Source organism: Megalops cyprinoides, chromosome 9, assembly GCF_013368585.1.
Source record: "Megalops cyprinoides isolate fMegCyp1 chromosome 9, fMegCyp1.pri, whole genome shotgun sequence".
NCBI lineage: Eukaryota > Metazoa > Chordata > Actinopteri > Elopiformes > Megalopidae > Megalops > Megalops cyprinoides.
The window spans coordinates 23,923,263-23,939,233 of record NC_050591.1 but is presented as its reverse complement, the minus strand read 5'-3'; the positions used below and the strand labels follow the sequence as shown (position 1 = coordinate 23,939,233).

General features: G+C 43.5%; 2 protein-coding genes across 2 annotated transcripts in view; both read right to left on the bottom strand.

Moving 5' to 3' along the window:
* Positions 1–381: 381 nt before the first annotated feature.
* On the bottom strand, positions 382–1,556 carry kcne4 (potassium voltage-gated channel, Isk-related family, member 4). The gene is made up of 2 exons (XM_036537526.1): positions 1,475–1,556; positions 382–1,230 (listed from the first exon to the last, which is right to left on the bottom strand). Exon 2 carries the CDS (start codon positions 1,196–1,198, stop codon positions 668–670), a length of 531 nt encoding a protein of 176 aa, XP_036393419.1. The 5' UTR covers positions 1,199–1,230; positions 1,475–1,556; the 3' UTR covers positions 382–667.
* Positions 1,557–3,074: 1,518 nt separating this feature from the next.
* The window catches only part of acsl3a (acyl-CoA synthetase long chain family member 3a), a 33,153-nt gene continuing 20,256 nt past the window's right edge, over positions 3,075–15,971 (bottom strand). Inside the window, exons 7-15 of the mRNA XM_036537077.1 lie at positions 15,195–15,318; positions 12,973–13,044; positions 11,578–11,717; positions 9,066–9,238; positions 8,563–8,637; positions 7,189–7,380; positions 6,758–6,872; positions 6,087–6,244; positions 3,075–5,887 (exon numbers count right to left, since the gene is read on the bottom strand). Of these exons, the coding sequence (XP_036392970.1) occupies positions 5,730–5,887; positions 6,087–6,244; positions 6,758–6,872; positions 7,189–7,380; positions 8,563–8,637; positions 9,066–9,238; positions 11,578–11,717; positions 12,973–13,044; positions 15,195–15,318 (1,207 nt within the window). The 3' untranslated portion in view covers positions 3,075–5,729. The remainder of the gene's footprint in view (positions 5,888–6,086; positions 6,245–6,757; positions 6,873–7,188; positions 7,381–8,562; positions 8,638–9,065; positions 9,239–11,577; positions 11,718–12,972; positions 13,045–15,194; positions 15,319–15,971) is intronic.

Below are 15,971 nucleotides of genomic sequence, written 5' to 3'. Positions count from 1 at the left end.
AATCTTTGACTGGAATTTCAATAACATGCACATCTTACAGATACTCATCCATGTCCTATTACTGGTTCACGTAGGCGTCCCAGATGTTTCGAATGTTTCCCAAACGCCTCTCCCTCCCTCCCAGTCCTTTTACGCAGTCAAAAGTATTGCATATGCGGATAACCATTTGACGTCTGTCAAGAGAAATTGGCTGTCTAAATTAATACAAATCTGCCCCCTGCCGGAGGAAAATAAGGACACGTAAGTTGTCCGAAGTTCTGCATTCAAAAAAACGTGAGAAACTTCATTCTAATAATGTTTATTTCACTTGACTTACGTGAATCAAGTTACATTTTAAATAAACGTGTAAAATAATCGAAACAAACTAAGAGAGAACAATATATACAAATCATTTTTTCACAATATTTACATATGAAAACAGGGTACTTGCTAATGCGTACTTTTATGGTGACAACATTGTGCACAACATCACTCAAACATTTTAATCGTTTTAAAATGTACAAATCAAATATTAATTTCAAGTGGGCCCCAGGTGAATTGCAACACTTAAACCATTAGACTGGAGTGCTTATGCCCCACAGTAATTTAGGACTTTGCCTTTCCACCAGTCCGAAATCAACTTCAGTTCATCATGCGAGTTGAGGAGTGCCTTTCTCGTCCTGTCGGGTCACAAGCGTTCTTTGAGAATCTCCACGGAATCGTTGTTGCTGTCCGAACATCCTTTCTGTCCATCCTCGACAGCCTCGGCGGTTCCGCTGTCTGACTCCTCCTCGATGGCGAAGTGTACGTCGGCGGAGGAGCATAGGGAGCTCACGCTGCTTTGCTCCATGGAGCACAGAGCGCACGACAGAGGCGCCGGGAGCTTGCCGTCATACAGTGGCCCGCTGAAAGGGAGCGACACCTGCACGGATCTTAGACCCGAAATGGAGGGGAAGGTCAGGCTGTGTTTCTTCTGCATCGCCCCCCACTCCCTCTTCTCTTCCTCGTACAGCAAGTGCGTGAACACGTTCGACTTCTTTTCCCTCCTCTTGGAGCGCATGTAGCCCAGCATGATCCCGAACAGAAAGACCCCGTAAAACGACATGACGATTAGAATGTAGAGATACTCGTTGCCACCGCCTCTGCTGGTCTGAGAGCCGGAGCTGCCAGTCACATGCAGATCAAGGCCGGCCAAAGTTGAGTTGCTTGCAGTCTCCATCCTAGACAACAGATGTGGGCTACAACAGCTTCCTAGAAATAATACACATATAACATTAATCACAAACGTGTTACATTTCATTCACTTGATAATATTAAACATTAAAAGTGGATTTTGGAAAACATATAACTTACTAAAGTATTGAAAACAGGATGGCATACAGGTATGAATAATGTCATAGTCAATCAATCACCTTTGTGAACACTATGTATTACACTGATAACGTCTAACTGTGCCACTTTTAATAGTAACAAAATGAAGAAGATTAACACTTACCAATTGCTACTCCAGAGCACTGAGCAGCGTGAAGAATTTAGTGAAGATAGTGTGTATGAGATTCCCAACCGTACATGGGCGCTCGTCCTCAGCATCTGGCCAAACTCCCAGCTGTGACCCGCTTAAATAGTTCCACAGCCTCGGAGCATGACGGATAATGAAGGGGGAGTGTAAGTTGGAAAGCTAAACAATCAGCCAGAGTTCAGTATTAGGGAGTAGATACGGCCTGTGGAAATACTGACAACGGGCAATTATACACAGTCTCAAGAGGATCCTTGAAGCCCGCGTTCGTTCAATGCACTTTCTTTAAAAAAAATATAAGTTTGATTAAAGTAGTTCCACACGTTACACTGACTTTGGGGGGGAATGACGTCACCTCTTATATGACAGCAGCCTCACAAGGTGCTCTTAGTCAAGATTGGGTCATTAAATCGGTATATCAATGAAAACATACTAATTATCATTTTAAGAGTAATACCATGAGAGATACTGAAAGTGAAGTATTTACTGTTCACATTTTTAAGGGGACTAAGTACAGGGGACCAAGTCCTAGATCAATAGGAGTAAGCCTACCCTTCCTCCCTATATCCAACAGAGGTATAGTTTAATCGAGTAGGTTTATAAACATCCTTGGTTTTATGAAATAGCCTGCGTTGCTTCAAATATACAAAGTTTGTGGAAAATACGGTCACAGACAGTACAACAGAATCAAAGGCACCATATTTTAAAATTAGTTTACAATAAACGTTCCTGCTTCCTGCATATTTATTGGACATAGCTATTTATGCACGAGGGAGTCCAAACATTTTTCCTTTGTTTAATTTTGATGTAGAAGCACATTTTTTATTCCTAATAATGTTCTGGTAATGATGCTGTGTCCTGAGCACTGGTGCACGAGACAAAGCTTGCGGCCCTAAGGCCATCGACAAAAGCCAGGCGTGTATTTACGGCCATTTCTATGGTAAGAATGAAATGAAAAAACATATTTTCCAACATCCTGCCAACCAATGACGTGATGAACCGCACCTACAGACGATGCTGTCACTTCCAAGTTTATTGAATAAACATTATTATCACGGAATATGATTCAGTAAGTTGTGTTTTCGGAGCAGAGCTACACCATAGCTGGATGTTTCTACTTACAATAGGTGATCCAGAGTGTGGCCAAGAGCCCATCTGATCGTTTTTCTACACCCCCCATTGTATGTACAACTCTGGCATTTTATGTCATATACTTCGAGCATGTTTGAAGACAATTTAAGATGTGTATAAAAGTGCACACCCTATGCAAGACATGTAAATCTGTTATTGCATTTAATTGTCTTCTAGTGTCATACATTACATTAGTGTCACTACGTTATGTCTTCCGCAGAGAATCACCATTGGCATGGATTCAGATTTGATGACATGCATATTTACAGCAAAACATGCATATAATATGTATATGTATATAAAAAAGCATGGATAATAATGACACAAAGTTCATTTTTAGACCAAACACAAACTTTTATTTACTTGCTTCTCATTTAATCATTTCCAAGGCAAATTACAAATAAATAAAGTTGGATATACTTGCAGTAATCTATGTTACAAGGCAGTTTTCCAGACAAATATGGAGGGAAAACCCCAGACTGGTCAATATAACAAAGATTAAATAGATTTAAAATAGATATTATACATCTGGTATCTCCAGTGAACTTTGATCACTGCCCCCGACTTATGTACAGTACAAGAAAAAGAGGAGGGAAATCATTCATACATTTTTTTTTCTACAGTTCTCTTAGCATGTTCAGTAGTTACAATGCATTTTATAATTGGAAAATTAATGTACAACGCATACTCTCTTTGAAACAGGCTAACCCCTTACTTTAAAACCCACTTCTTTTGTACATATACAGTGAATAGATAGCTTGTTATCTGTCCTATGAACCCTTCAATATGATGTTAAAAGGCAACCAATACTCTCTAGAGACATCTTGCTGTAAAAAGACGTAATCATGATTCCACATTGTTTGGGAAACTGTTGCAAGTGCTGTCAACCTACGAGTGTTAAGATAATCTCTCCCCTTCGTGTCAACTGCCATGACGTTTATTTACGTTTATTATGACGTCAGGAATAAAACGGAGCCATTTAAAACAGAGCAATTTAAAAAGAGCAGTGAAGAGAATTATCATTATCGGGGGGGAAAAAGTGGAATGAGAGGACCGCACCGAAAGAAGGCTCTATGACTACCAGTCTGCATCTCCTTGTGTTTGGTCCAACAACAGGAAGTGCGCCAAAGAAACAACGACTTCAATGCATGTGTACACATATACATGCATGCATGCGCACGCGCACGCACACGCACCCAAACGCTCGCTCATTGTGCATGAACCAAAGAAGTGCTGCAAAGCTTAACACACAAAACAAATTCCTCACTACAGAAGTGCTACTTTGTGGTTGTTGGTTCTTTACATTGGATCATGCAACACATCTCTGAGTCGTTAACAAAATATAAAGTATAAGCTATATGTATGTATGTGTGTATGCATGTAAGTATACACTATACGTACATATAAAGTATTATCAAAACAAACATGAAAATAGTTGCAATAGGTCTAAACCTGTGAGTATCATTTAAAACATACGCTTTTTTGTTATTAATTCTGAGTTAACATTCATGCACTGCGGGGGAAAGTGTTTACATGTCTATTTTGGTGTTGAGAGAAATTGGTGTATATTGCACATTCAAATATTTCATTACTAGGTCATAAGAGTACATGATAACAACAGTAATAATTGTAATAATAATAGCAACAGTATTGTGCGAGTGTATTAGCAAAAGGACCTACTCTTGCACAATACACAAATTACACAAATAGTGCCTTTGTGTTTTTCTTCTTTTCATCTAAGACAAAGACATCATATTCACTGGGTAACATTCCCTCCCTCTCCACCTTACATTTTACATGGCCATCAAGTAACAAAATAGTGATGGGCTATGCTTTCAAAGTCTACGAACAGAAAGCAAAGTAAATGGTAATAAATATAGTTCTCACATGCCTAGCGATTCCAAAGTAAAGCAAAGCTGAAAAAAAGCTGACGAGATTCCCCTTAAGTTCCTCATATCTCTTACTCTGCATGCACTGGAAGGTCCATGGAACCAAGACAAGCCTATGAGGGAATAAAAATATTGGCTAATAAGAAACCTGGATTTCAATATGGGACACAGTCCCTGAAATTGCTGTGATTTGAGGTATGTGTTGTGAAAATTTGACCCAAAGTGTCACTGCATCTTTTGGTAACTGTTTTTAAGTCAGTAGACGTGAAACAGCTTTTTTTCTTGCATAATAACCCATCACTATTTGCAAGTTCGGTTGACCCTGTCCTTGACGTCGGTCATTCCTTAACTGCCGGAATCACAAAAGAACTACAGCTTCACTCGTTGTTGCAGCAGGCACATTTTAACCCATTCACATAATAAAATGGAATCGCACTGTCTTTTCAAATTTGTAAACAATTACTCCTGGAGATGACCACCGGGGCGCGATGACAGGGTGAAGCAAAATAAACTCTCATATACACCAGATGCAGACGGAAAAAAGAATGTCCTTAGAGAAACAGAAAACAAATGAAACAATCACAAACAACCCTAGAAATGAAACGAAAAAAGAGAAAGCATTTGCATTTGATCTCTCATGGCTTGTAATACTGATCCTCAGACACAAGATATTCATTGAATGGAACAAGAAAAACAAATTCACTACCAATCAAGTTTACAACATATCCCTGGATAAAGTCAAACCCGGACACAGACTTCACGGATTGCACTGTGGCCAGTTTTCCTATCTCATATCTCATGTCTCGGCAAGACCGAAGGCTGTCCTTTGAGGAGGAGGGGCAGGACAAAAGTGTGCTGGCGGGGACGGGACTTTGGGCTGCCTAACAGCTCCTTTCACAAGCGCTTGTCACCGGTACCTCTGGCTCGAGCCTGCGCCTTCCCAGACATGATCTCACAGAGGTCCTCTTTGCTACGTCATTTTATAGAAGACATGTCGTAAAGATATACATGTATAAATATTTAAACATAGTGACCAATCATGTGCAGGAAACATTGCAACGCGGCCTCTGTTTAGGTTCTCTCTCTTTTTTTTTTTTTTTGGTCTCGCGTGTACAAAGTAGATTCAAGTAGTGTCCCGTTTGATCGGAGCTTGTCTTAGCGGGTGGGACGAGGAAGCAGGCAGGTTTTTTTTTCCCATTGGTTTGAGCGCAGCGCTACTTCCCTCCGTACATTCTCTCTATGTCGTCCTGATAGTGAGTCTTGAGCTCCTTGCGCTTGAGTTTGAAGGCGTCAGTGACTAGGCCCGTCTCGGGGGTCCAGGGTTCTGCACTGAGGCGGATCTTCCTGGGGATCTCAAAGCGCTCCAGCTTGGCTGCACACAGGACAGGACACACATTACAGTCCAGACAGGACGCACACAGAACAAAGGACCCAACTTATGGGACATGGGAACTATGACACCAAAGAGCAATGGAAAGCAATGTCCTCTCCTCTGAAATCGTGAATCAGGAGTCTTGTATCTTTTATGAGAGTAGATTACTGCTCAGGACTTCCTAATGTTCTTCTCTTACCTACAATGGCAGCCTCTGTGATTATCTGCAGCACCTCCATCTCCATCTCAGAGTTGTTGCAGATCTCCTCCCAGGACCCCCGGATTCTCTTCTGTTCTGCCAGGGACATAAGCTGCTTCTGATTGGGCACTATGAAGCCAATTACGTAAGACTCGTCACTGTGTAGAGAGAGAGAGAGAGAGAGAGAGAGAGAGAGAGAGAGAGAAGAGGGGTTATACATACACATATAATCACATAAGCAAGCATATAGACACACACACTCTCACGCACACACATACTCACGAACACACGCCATCCTCATATTTCACCAAGACAAATGATAACTTTCCTTTCAGGGCCAAAGACTTACCAAAAACCACGCAGAGCAAATGTCCTCAGAGGCCAAATGTCTGGCAAACTTTGCCCAGCTTTTCCCTTTTTAAGTTTCCTCTGAAATGGAATCTAATGTTTTAAAAAGGCTGCCATCCAAGCCCGGGGCCCCTCTGCACACTGAATGGAGCCGCAGCTGGCAGCGGTGCTGATGGGAGCTGTACAGAACGCAGGAGCGTGGGGACTGATAGAAGGTGGGCTGGAACGTTTACACGTGTGCTGCCGTTTCTGGGGGGGGAGTGAACGTGCGGCAGCAGGTTCTCGCACATGCGGCCTGCGCACTGCGTCACGGGGTGACTCACCTGTTGGCGTACGCGCAGATGTTGTCTATCAAAGGGCAGTTCTTGAGAACGGCCTCCACCTTGCCCAGAGACACGTACTCCCCTGCCTGTAGCTTTACCAGGTCCTTCTTACGGTCTGTGGAGGGAAGATGATGCGGTCAGCCAATTCGCAATGAGATGGGAGAAGAGTGCACATCTGGCACATGTTATGAAGACATGTCCAGCAGTGAGTGGTGTTAAGGCACCATTCATCCTTGAAATAACCATTCATTATCCATTTGAATTCTCCCCCCCCTCCAAAAACTTAACTGTAAAATCTTTGGCAAGACAGTGTGTACAGACGAACATGAATTTCCAAGAAATGTAGAAGCCCCTGCCTTTCCTCAACACTCAGAACTAATCTGCTGGCAGAGAGAGCTGGGAAAGCAGTGTATCTCCCCGCATGTTCTCACCGATGATCTTTAAGCAGCCGTCTGGGTGGAACTCCCCAATGTCTCCTGTGCAGAACCATCGCTGGCCGTTCCCGTCCACGAAGAAGTCCTCCTGGTTCTTGGCCTCGTTCTTGTAGTAACCCATGGTGACATTGGGGCCCCCGATCAGGATCTCTCCTCTGGGGTTGGGCTTGTCTGTGCTATAGTAGCCACCTGGGGAGAGACGGAGCACAGCTAAGACCATCATGGCTAGGACCACTGCTTAGGGGACATTTAAACCTGAAATATGCTGCAAACTGAATTTTAAGCATTCTCCCTGCAGAGACAGAGCAACTTAAATATGCAGGCTTGCATTAGACCCACAGAGGCTTGAGCGCAATGCCAGCTCCCCGCATGCAAACATATGGTTTAGATCTGAACTCCTCTTGGGAACTGGGAACAGACCCCAGCTCTGCATGAAACATCAAGCTTGGCTGGGGCAAGGCCAAGCACAAAGCGTACGATAGATGTGACATACACAGGATATGCGGAATGGCTTTAGACAGTGGCCTAAAATGTAAAGTTCAGCTGGACCTCACAGGGCCATGACAGGGGTTGTTAAATATTTACTTGAGCACACAGCTGCTGGTTGACAGCTGATAGAATTTATGTAGGTTTAAGAAGAGCAAAGAATATGTAAAGATTTACAAAAAGTATTAGGGCTCGCACGGCTGACGTGATTCAACAGGATGATCTCAAAGCTCTAAAATCCTTTCTTTCAGTTTACAGAAGGAGAGCAAAGACAACGCCCCCATTAACTCTGATCTTCTGAGTATGATTCTAAACTTTCTATTCTCAAACATTACTGGACCGCTGCATTTAGCTGAAGCTGTCAATCATTTATTTCAATAGCAACAAAAAGAAGGTCTGGGGCACTTCCTTACAAGGGAAGGTTGTCTGAGAATCCTCTGAACAGGGAGAAATTATCTGCAGGAAAACGTTTACCATTTCTCACAGCTAGGGCAGGTTCTGTAAATGTTATGGCAGGGTTTTCAACCTTTTATGGGCCTCAATCCTCACACTGAGACAGGAAGAGAAGGGAAACCTCACTGATAAAGCATGCTATCTGTGTGCTAAATACTGCAGCACTTCATAAGTGTACACAAATTCGAACTAACTATAACACTTGACTTGCCATATTGGTCATCAGATTAGACAACAATGAGAGGTTACTGCTATTCGTAACACCAGTTTAGTCTGGCTTGGCAAGTCAGCTATATTGCAAACCATTAGAAGTAAAGTATTACTAAAATGTAGTTTTACAGATGTTTCTGAGGTGCCACTAGTTTATAAGCCCAACATTACTGGATATAATTATAACATGTATCATGTTTTAGTAAAGTCACTCGGACTTACCCTCCTCCCAGTCCTTCAGTGTGATCTCAGAGCAGACCAAAGGCGCGCCGACACGGCCCGTACTATAATCCCACACTGAAACAAACACGGGATATAACATATAACACATCACTGTCCCCAATAACTTCTGACATTTCACCATGGTAACCCAGCCAATGTCCCACCATGAATACCAAGCCAATCATCTCACACACTACTGCCTTTCTCGGTCTCTCTTTTTCTCGGCCTCCAGGGGAAACCCAGCGATTTTGGAAAAAAAACTGTGGAAATGTACTACAAGCTGGACCAGACTGCAAGAATCATAAGGAAGACTCTGTTCACCATGGCGAGTACTGCGCACAGTGCCAGCCTGTGGGGACATTTACAGTAACATGTTACAGCATTACGATGCGAACAAAATGAAACGGCGACAGCCGAAAGCGACAAAGAGGCAAAGTGACACGGGTCAGTGCGCCAGCGCCCTAACCCTAACCCTCCCCCCGTCCCTCCCCGCTCTCACTCACTGTCGCTGATGGTGCCCGCTCCACAGGTCTCCGTCAGCCCGTAGCCCTGGCCCACCGGGCAGCAGAAGCAGATGTTCATGAAGCGCTGCGTGGCGGCCGACAGGGGCGCCCCGCCCGAAAGCAGCACCCGCGTCTTCCCCCCGAGCAGGGAGCGCACCTTCCGGAAGACCAGCCTGACGCCAGCCAGCCAGCCAGCCAGCCAGCCACACAGACAGACAGACAGACAGAGACGGACAGACGGACAGACAGTGAGTGAAGCAGACAGAGGAGAGAGGACAGCCAAATGCACACATATAGGAAGATAAAGGGGAATACTGTAATTTATCAGAAAATACACATTTTTTTCATTGTTAAATCAAGGTCATCTTTAGCATTGTTTTCCTATTTAAATAGGGATTGTTCACCTGTTTTATCACTGACGCTCTAGAGCATATCAGTTCAGTAATCACAGAGCAAGCAGATGAGAGCCTGTGGGGGGGTCCAGGAAATCTCAAACCCAGAGCCACTTGGACCAATAAAGCCCAATCATGCATGTAATGAAGCAATTAGGGATCCGGGTAGAAAAAAACAGGACCATACGGATCTCCTGGATGCGGTGTGGCAGTGCTTTGTTGTACTTCATGCGTGCGCTGTGTACGTTATTTCTTTGTGTGCTTTACAAAATTATAGGCATTGTGACCATCTGCTGACGCTTATGCTGAATGAGCATGTATGTGCTTCACATGTACAGTGCTGGCCAAAAGTATTGGCACCCCTGCAATTCTGTCAGATAATGCTCAATTTCTCCCAGAAAATGATTGCAATTACAAATGTTTTGGTAGTAATATCTTCATTTATTTTGTTTGCAATAAAAAAACACAAAAGAGAAAGAAAAAAAAAGTCAAATCAAGTATCAATTTACACAAAACTCCAAAAATGGGCCGGACAAAAGTATTGGCACCCTTTGAAAAATCATGTGATGCTTCTCTAATTTGTGTAATTAACAGCACCTGTTACTTACCTGTGACACATAACAGGTGGTGGCAATCACTAAATCACACTTGCAGCCAGTTAAAATGGATTAAAGTTGACTCAACCTCTGTCCTGTGTCCTTGTGTGTACCACATTGAGTATGGAGAAAAGAAAGAAGACCAAAGAACTGTCTGAGGACTTGAGAAGCAAAATTGTGAGGAAGCATGGGCAATCTCAAGGCTACAAGTCCATCTCCAAAGACCTGAATGTTCCTGTGTCTACCGTGCGCAGTGTCATCAATAGGTTTAAAGCCCATGGCACTGTGGCTAACCTCCCTAGATGTGGACGGAAAAGAAAAATTGACGAGAGATTTCAACGAAAGATTGTGTGGATGGTGGATAAAGAACCTCGACTAACATCCAGACAAGTTCAAGCTGTCCTGCAGTCCGAGGGTACAACAGTGTCAACCCGTACTATCCGTCGGTGTCTGAATGAAAAGGGACTCTATGGTAGGATACCCAGGAAGACTCCACTTCTGACCCAGAGACATAAAAAAGCCAGGCTGGAGTTTGCTAAAACTTACCTGAGAAAGCCAAAAACATTTTGGAAGAATGTTCTCTGGTCAGATGAGACAAAAGTAGAGCTTTTTGGGAAAAGGCATCAACATAGAGTTTACAGGAAAAAAAACGAGGCCTTCAAAGAAAAGAACACGGTCCCCACAGTCAAACATGGCGGAGGTTCCCTGATGTTTTGGGGTTGCTTTGCTGCCTCTGGCACTGGACTGCTTGACCGTGTGCATGGCATTATGAAGTCTGAAGACTACCAACAAATTTTGCAGCGTAATGTAGGGCCCAGTGTGAGAAAGCTGGGTCTCCCTCAGAGGTCATGGGTCTTCCAGCAGGACAATGACCCAAAGCACACTTCAAAAAGCACTAGAAAATGGTTTGAGGGAAAGCACTGGAGACTTCTAAAGTGGCCAGCAATGAGTCCAGACCTGAATCCCATAGAACACTTGTGGAGAGATCTGAAAATGGCAGTTTGGAGAAGGCACCCTTCAAATCTCAGGGAGCTGGAGCAGTTTGCCAAAGAAGAATGGTCTAAAATTCCAGCAGAGCATTGTAAGAAACTCATTGATGGATACCGGAAGCGGTTGTTCGCAGTTATTTTGTCCAAAGGTTGTGCTACCAAGTATTAGGCTGAGGGTGCCAATACTTTTGTCCGGTCCATTTTTGGAGTTTTGTGTAAAATGATAATTGATTTAATTTTTTTTTTCATTGTCTTTTGTGTTTTTTCATTGCAAGCAAAATAAATGAAGATATTACTACCAAAACATTTGTAATTGCAATCATTTTCTGGGAGAAATTGAGCATTATCTGACAGAATTGCAGGGGTGCCAATACTTTTGGCCAGCACTGTACATGTGACTGCACTCATAATGACATGAGCAGATGTATGAGGTTGTCTGTACTGCGAGTGTGTGCGCTTGTGTGTATGTGTATGTACTGTATGTGTGTGTGGACCTACAGATGTGTGTTTGCACTGCTGTGCCATGTAGCCATACCCATCACAGAGCGGTGTGCTGTTGCCCTTGGAGATCTGCTCCATCTTGTAGTTGTAGGCCAGCACAAAGAGCGTCCGCTGCAGGCTGTTCATCTCCTCCACCTTGGTCATCACGTTCTTGTAGATGCGATCCATGATCTCCTGCGGGACAGACAGAGAGCGGGCACCGGTGAGGGCGGGGCTCAGGAGAGGTGGCCCGACAGAAACACCGCGAGTGCAGACGCACAGACAGGGAAGTACCTGTCAGAACAGCGCAAACGCAGCCAACTATGGAGACTTGGAGGAATAACATAGACAGAAGATCAGACCCACCTGGGCCTGGTTATTGTTTGAGAACTACAAGTACAGATAAGGGATGACATCAACTCACATTCCAAGGCAGAAGCATATCCGGCCTACAGAGATTACAAGAGTGGAACTTACTAACTTACTAGTTATCATACATACTGGGAAACCATACTGCATTTTATATTGTGGACACGTGCATTCTTACTCTGAAGGTTTCACTGGATTCAATCACAACATCATTGTATTAAGGGAGCACTGTACTTAACTTACTGGCCTGCCTGTCCATCAGACCAGATCTTGTATGTTCTTACCAAATGGAGCACATGCAAATTAGATTTACTAGATAGATTTAAGACTATGATGATGCAATAACCATAAATAAAAACAAACACACATGCTGCTTAGGGACAGGAGCTCCGGTCATGGAAAAAGTGACTGGAGTTTCCATTAGAAGACCCCCAAAAAGGCATCTCTCGAATGAGCCTACATGTCCTCCTCAGCTGTGCAGCGGCCAGACAATTTAATGTTTCAAAGATGCCACCGTCATCCCCACACAGCCCCGAGCGAGGCCTGTGTTTATGTATCACTATCTCTGTTACTGACTGGGTGACTCTGTGGGGAGCAAAACCAGGGGACACTTCATTATTTTGTTTTTTTTTTCCTTTTAAAGCGGGGCCAAAGTTCACATGAAAAGCACACAAACAAACGGAAAAACACAAAAGAACAGATCGGAGTCCAGGAAATCGGTCGGTCCTGGTGCGGGGGGGACCGGGGTATAAGGAGAGGGGAGAGCTTCTTGACGGAGAGGAGCCCGCAGCCAGCAGGCATGAGGCAGAAACCACACAAGCCTTTCTCACGTTCCGTTTACAGCTGCCATTCTCCCCCGGCCGGCGGGACCTCTGGACCGGGGGCCGCCGCGGGGGAATTGAGGCAGATGAACTGTGCGTTTCACAGGAAAGCTGGGCTTTCCCACTGTCGGGCGGGGAGAGGAAGCTGGCCCGCGGCCTTTCCGCAGCGGCTGGGGCCGCAGATGGCTTTCAGCCGCTCGACGGCCGAGCGAGCGCTTTGCAGAGTGAGAGAGACGGGAAAGGGCGGTGTGTGCGCTTACCGGTACAGCCGCCATAAGTGTGGGCTGCAGCACGCTCGTGTCGCCTTTACTGCCTTTCTTGATCTTCGTCGACTGTTGAGAAATAACGGATAATAGTTATCAGTCTATCATATGCTTCGTTAATTAAAACTTCGATCAGAGATTTTTTGATAAATCAAATGTATTAAATATGATATTTTGACGTATTCTTTGGCAAACTGAAAACCCACCCCTCAAGTCAGTGAATGGTTTCCAGAAAAATTTTGTGTCTTGTTCAATAAAAGTAATCTCAATATTAAGTTTTCGATGAAATTAAAGTATAAAATATAAAATTGTTGCATTACATGCATTACATTATTGGCATTTAGCAGACGCTCTTACGCAGAGAGACTTACTCTGGTTAGAGGTTTTTTTTTTTTTTTAAACAGTGTTATCCATTTATACAGCTGGATATTTTACTAAGGCAATTGTGGGTTAATTACCTTACCCAAGGGTACAGCAGCAGTGCGCCAGCAGGGAATTAAACCAGCATCCTTTCAGTTATGAGTCCTGCTCCTTAATCACTATGCTACACTACTGTGCCTCACAAGAATTTACTTTTAGCACATCGATAAATGTGTGCATTAATAAACTAATACCACAAGACTGACAAGCCTACTACTATTCCCTTTTTAATTTCCATAGTCAAAATTATATTCTTCTATATCTCACTGTATCTCTTTAATAAAGGAAACATGGCCCCTCTCTCCCCAGCTTGCATGCCCAGGGGGAGAAAGACAGCTGTGATGTTTCTGCGTGTTGCTCTGTGGAAGATAAGCTGCCGTTTATTTCTCGTGCAGCGGAGCGCAGTTCCCTCAGCCCTGACAAAGAGCGTCTGTCACTGACGTACGAGGCTGGCCGAGTGCAGGGGCCTCTCTGTTACAGCAATTCTGTTTTCCCAGCACCTAGGAGCCTTTGTTTCACTCCATCAATCAGCTAGCTCTCATCCGATATACCAAGGCATCATCAACCTCAAGATGGCCCACAGCGCTAAACAAGATGAAATGGTCCACGGGTAATTTAATTGTGTATTCACCTTCGCATTCACAAGTTAAAGATTAGGCGTTCATGAATACAGATGATTATTATGGCCGTTTTCTAATGTTTCCTGCGGGGGGGGTATGAGTGTGAGTGTGAGTGAATGTATGAGTTACTGCAGGTGTAATCCAGTTAGAGCATGCTGCTGAAAGTGCACAGTAATACCAACAACAGGATTTTGTCTGCACTGTAGAATGCTGTGCTGGACTGGACCTGAGTCAGCTTCGAATCCCTGACGGAGGCCAGAAGTCTGCAGTGCGGCTAGCACTCCAACTACGGGCAACGTGTAAAATCGAAGCCACCTTTGTCTATATGAAATGAACAAAGTATAACAATATAAAAGTCTTACTCAGGTGGTTCGGTGACAGGAACAATAGTCTTTAAGGGTGCCTATGGATCAATGTGTATGAGGTAATAACGTAGCAACTTGTGTTACATTCTTCTACAGAAACTGGTAGAGCACATGAATCATTGTCTGAGACATGCTGATAAGTCCTATGTAGATAAGCCTGAAAATGTGTTGTGTTGATCCTGGAGTAGATGGATCCATAGATTTAACAGAATCAGACTGATAGCATCACTCCCTTATTGATCTAGTAGCAGTAACAGCTGTAATGGATATGATATGACCACAGAGTCACTCTTCAGCAGTCATTTCTTGGCTGTGTTATTATGATAATGATGATGATTAGTATTATTATTACTTATTTTCTCAGTAGATGCCTCTCTACAACAAATATATGCAATGAAATTATCATACACATTTCCATACATAAGCAAACCAAGACAAGAAAATAATTGAGAAATCCATGAGCAATTGAAGAAATACTTACATTTGCAATATCATATGAAATGACTTATTAAAGCTTTCAAAGCATAGGAATGCACAAATATAAAGCAGTATTAGCCTGAAGGCTAAAGCACATGTGAAGTAAAGGCACTGTAATCTGGGCCTGACAGATGCTGTTCTGAATCCCAGGAGGGGATACACTCCTGTTGATACGCTGTTGAATGAGGCACCATTCTTCATGTGCTCCAGTTGTATAAATGGCTTACAGTAGTGCAAGATGTAATAAGACTTGCATCTTGTCCTGGACATCAGCTAATAATGGAATGAAATATCATTTAATAGTGTGTAATAGTGTGAATCCGACTGACATACTCACCTGGTCGGCCAACGTCTGCGGGGAGGAGTAGCCAATGCGGCAGCCATGAGACACGCACACCAGCTCTGCGCTCAGCTCCAGCACGTGAGCCAGCGGCAGGTACCCAATGTAGGTGTCATTCTCACTGCCCGAACAGAAAACAAGAGACATTACAACAGTCACAGCAGTCTCTCTCACTGCCTGAATAATTTCTATTACAACAGAAACAGGGGTCTTCACAGAGGACACCATGCAGGTGAGAAAGACTGATTTTCAAAACATATGTAGATAGAGTTTAAAGTTTAAATCAAAAAGACATAAATATGCAAATTGTATGGTGTGCCACATTTTATACTCGATTACTGTAAGGTTTAAAAAATAAAGTAAGAGAAAGAAATGAGCCATCCCCCTCACTTGCACCCTACAGCCCCTGTGAGTATCAGTATGATTCTAGTGCAACACATGGACAGCACTCTCACACTAAAGCTCAAAGCTGCCAGCACTGCAGTCCGCGAGGTTAAGAGGGCTGGATGTAAATATGTTTGGGGATGTGACCCCTTAAACTCGGTTAATCTCGCCACTTTCATTTCTAACGTCATAAGCATCAGACATGATAAACTGGTGAGAGAGAAGGGCCCTTACTCAGCTAAAGTGCAGGCGGGTGCACCAGAATCCTACAGCTTTGCAGATTTTTAAAACTACAAAGACAAGTCTAACAAACTCTTCAGATTACAAATATGTGAGTGCTTGACTGTAACCATTATGAAATGAAAAAAATTTACATGAACTCAGTGCACC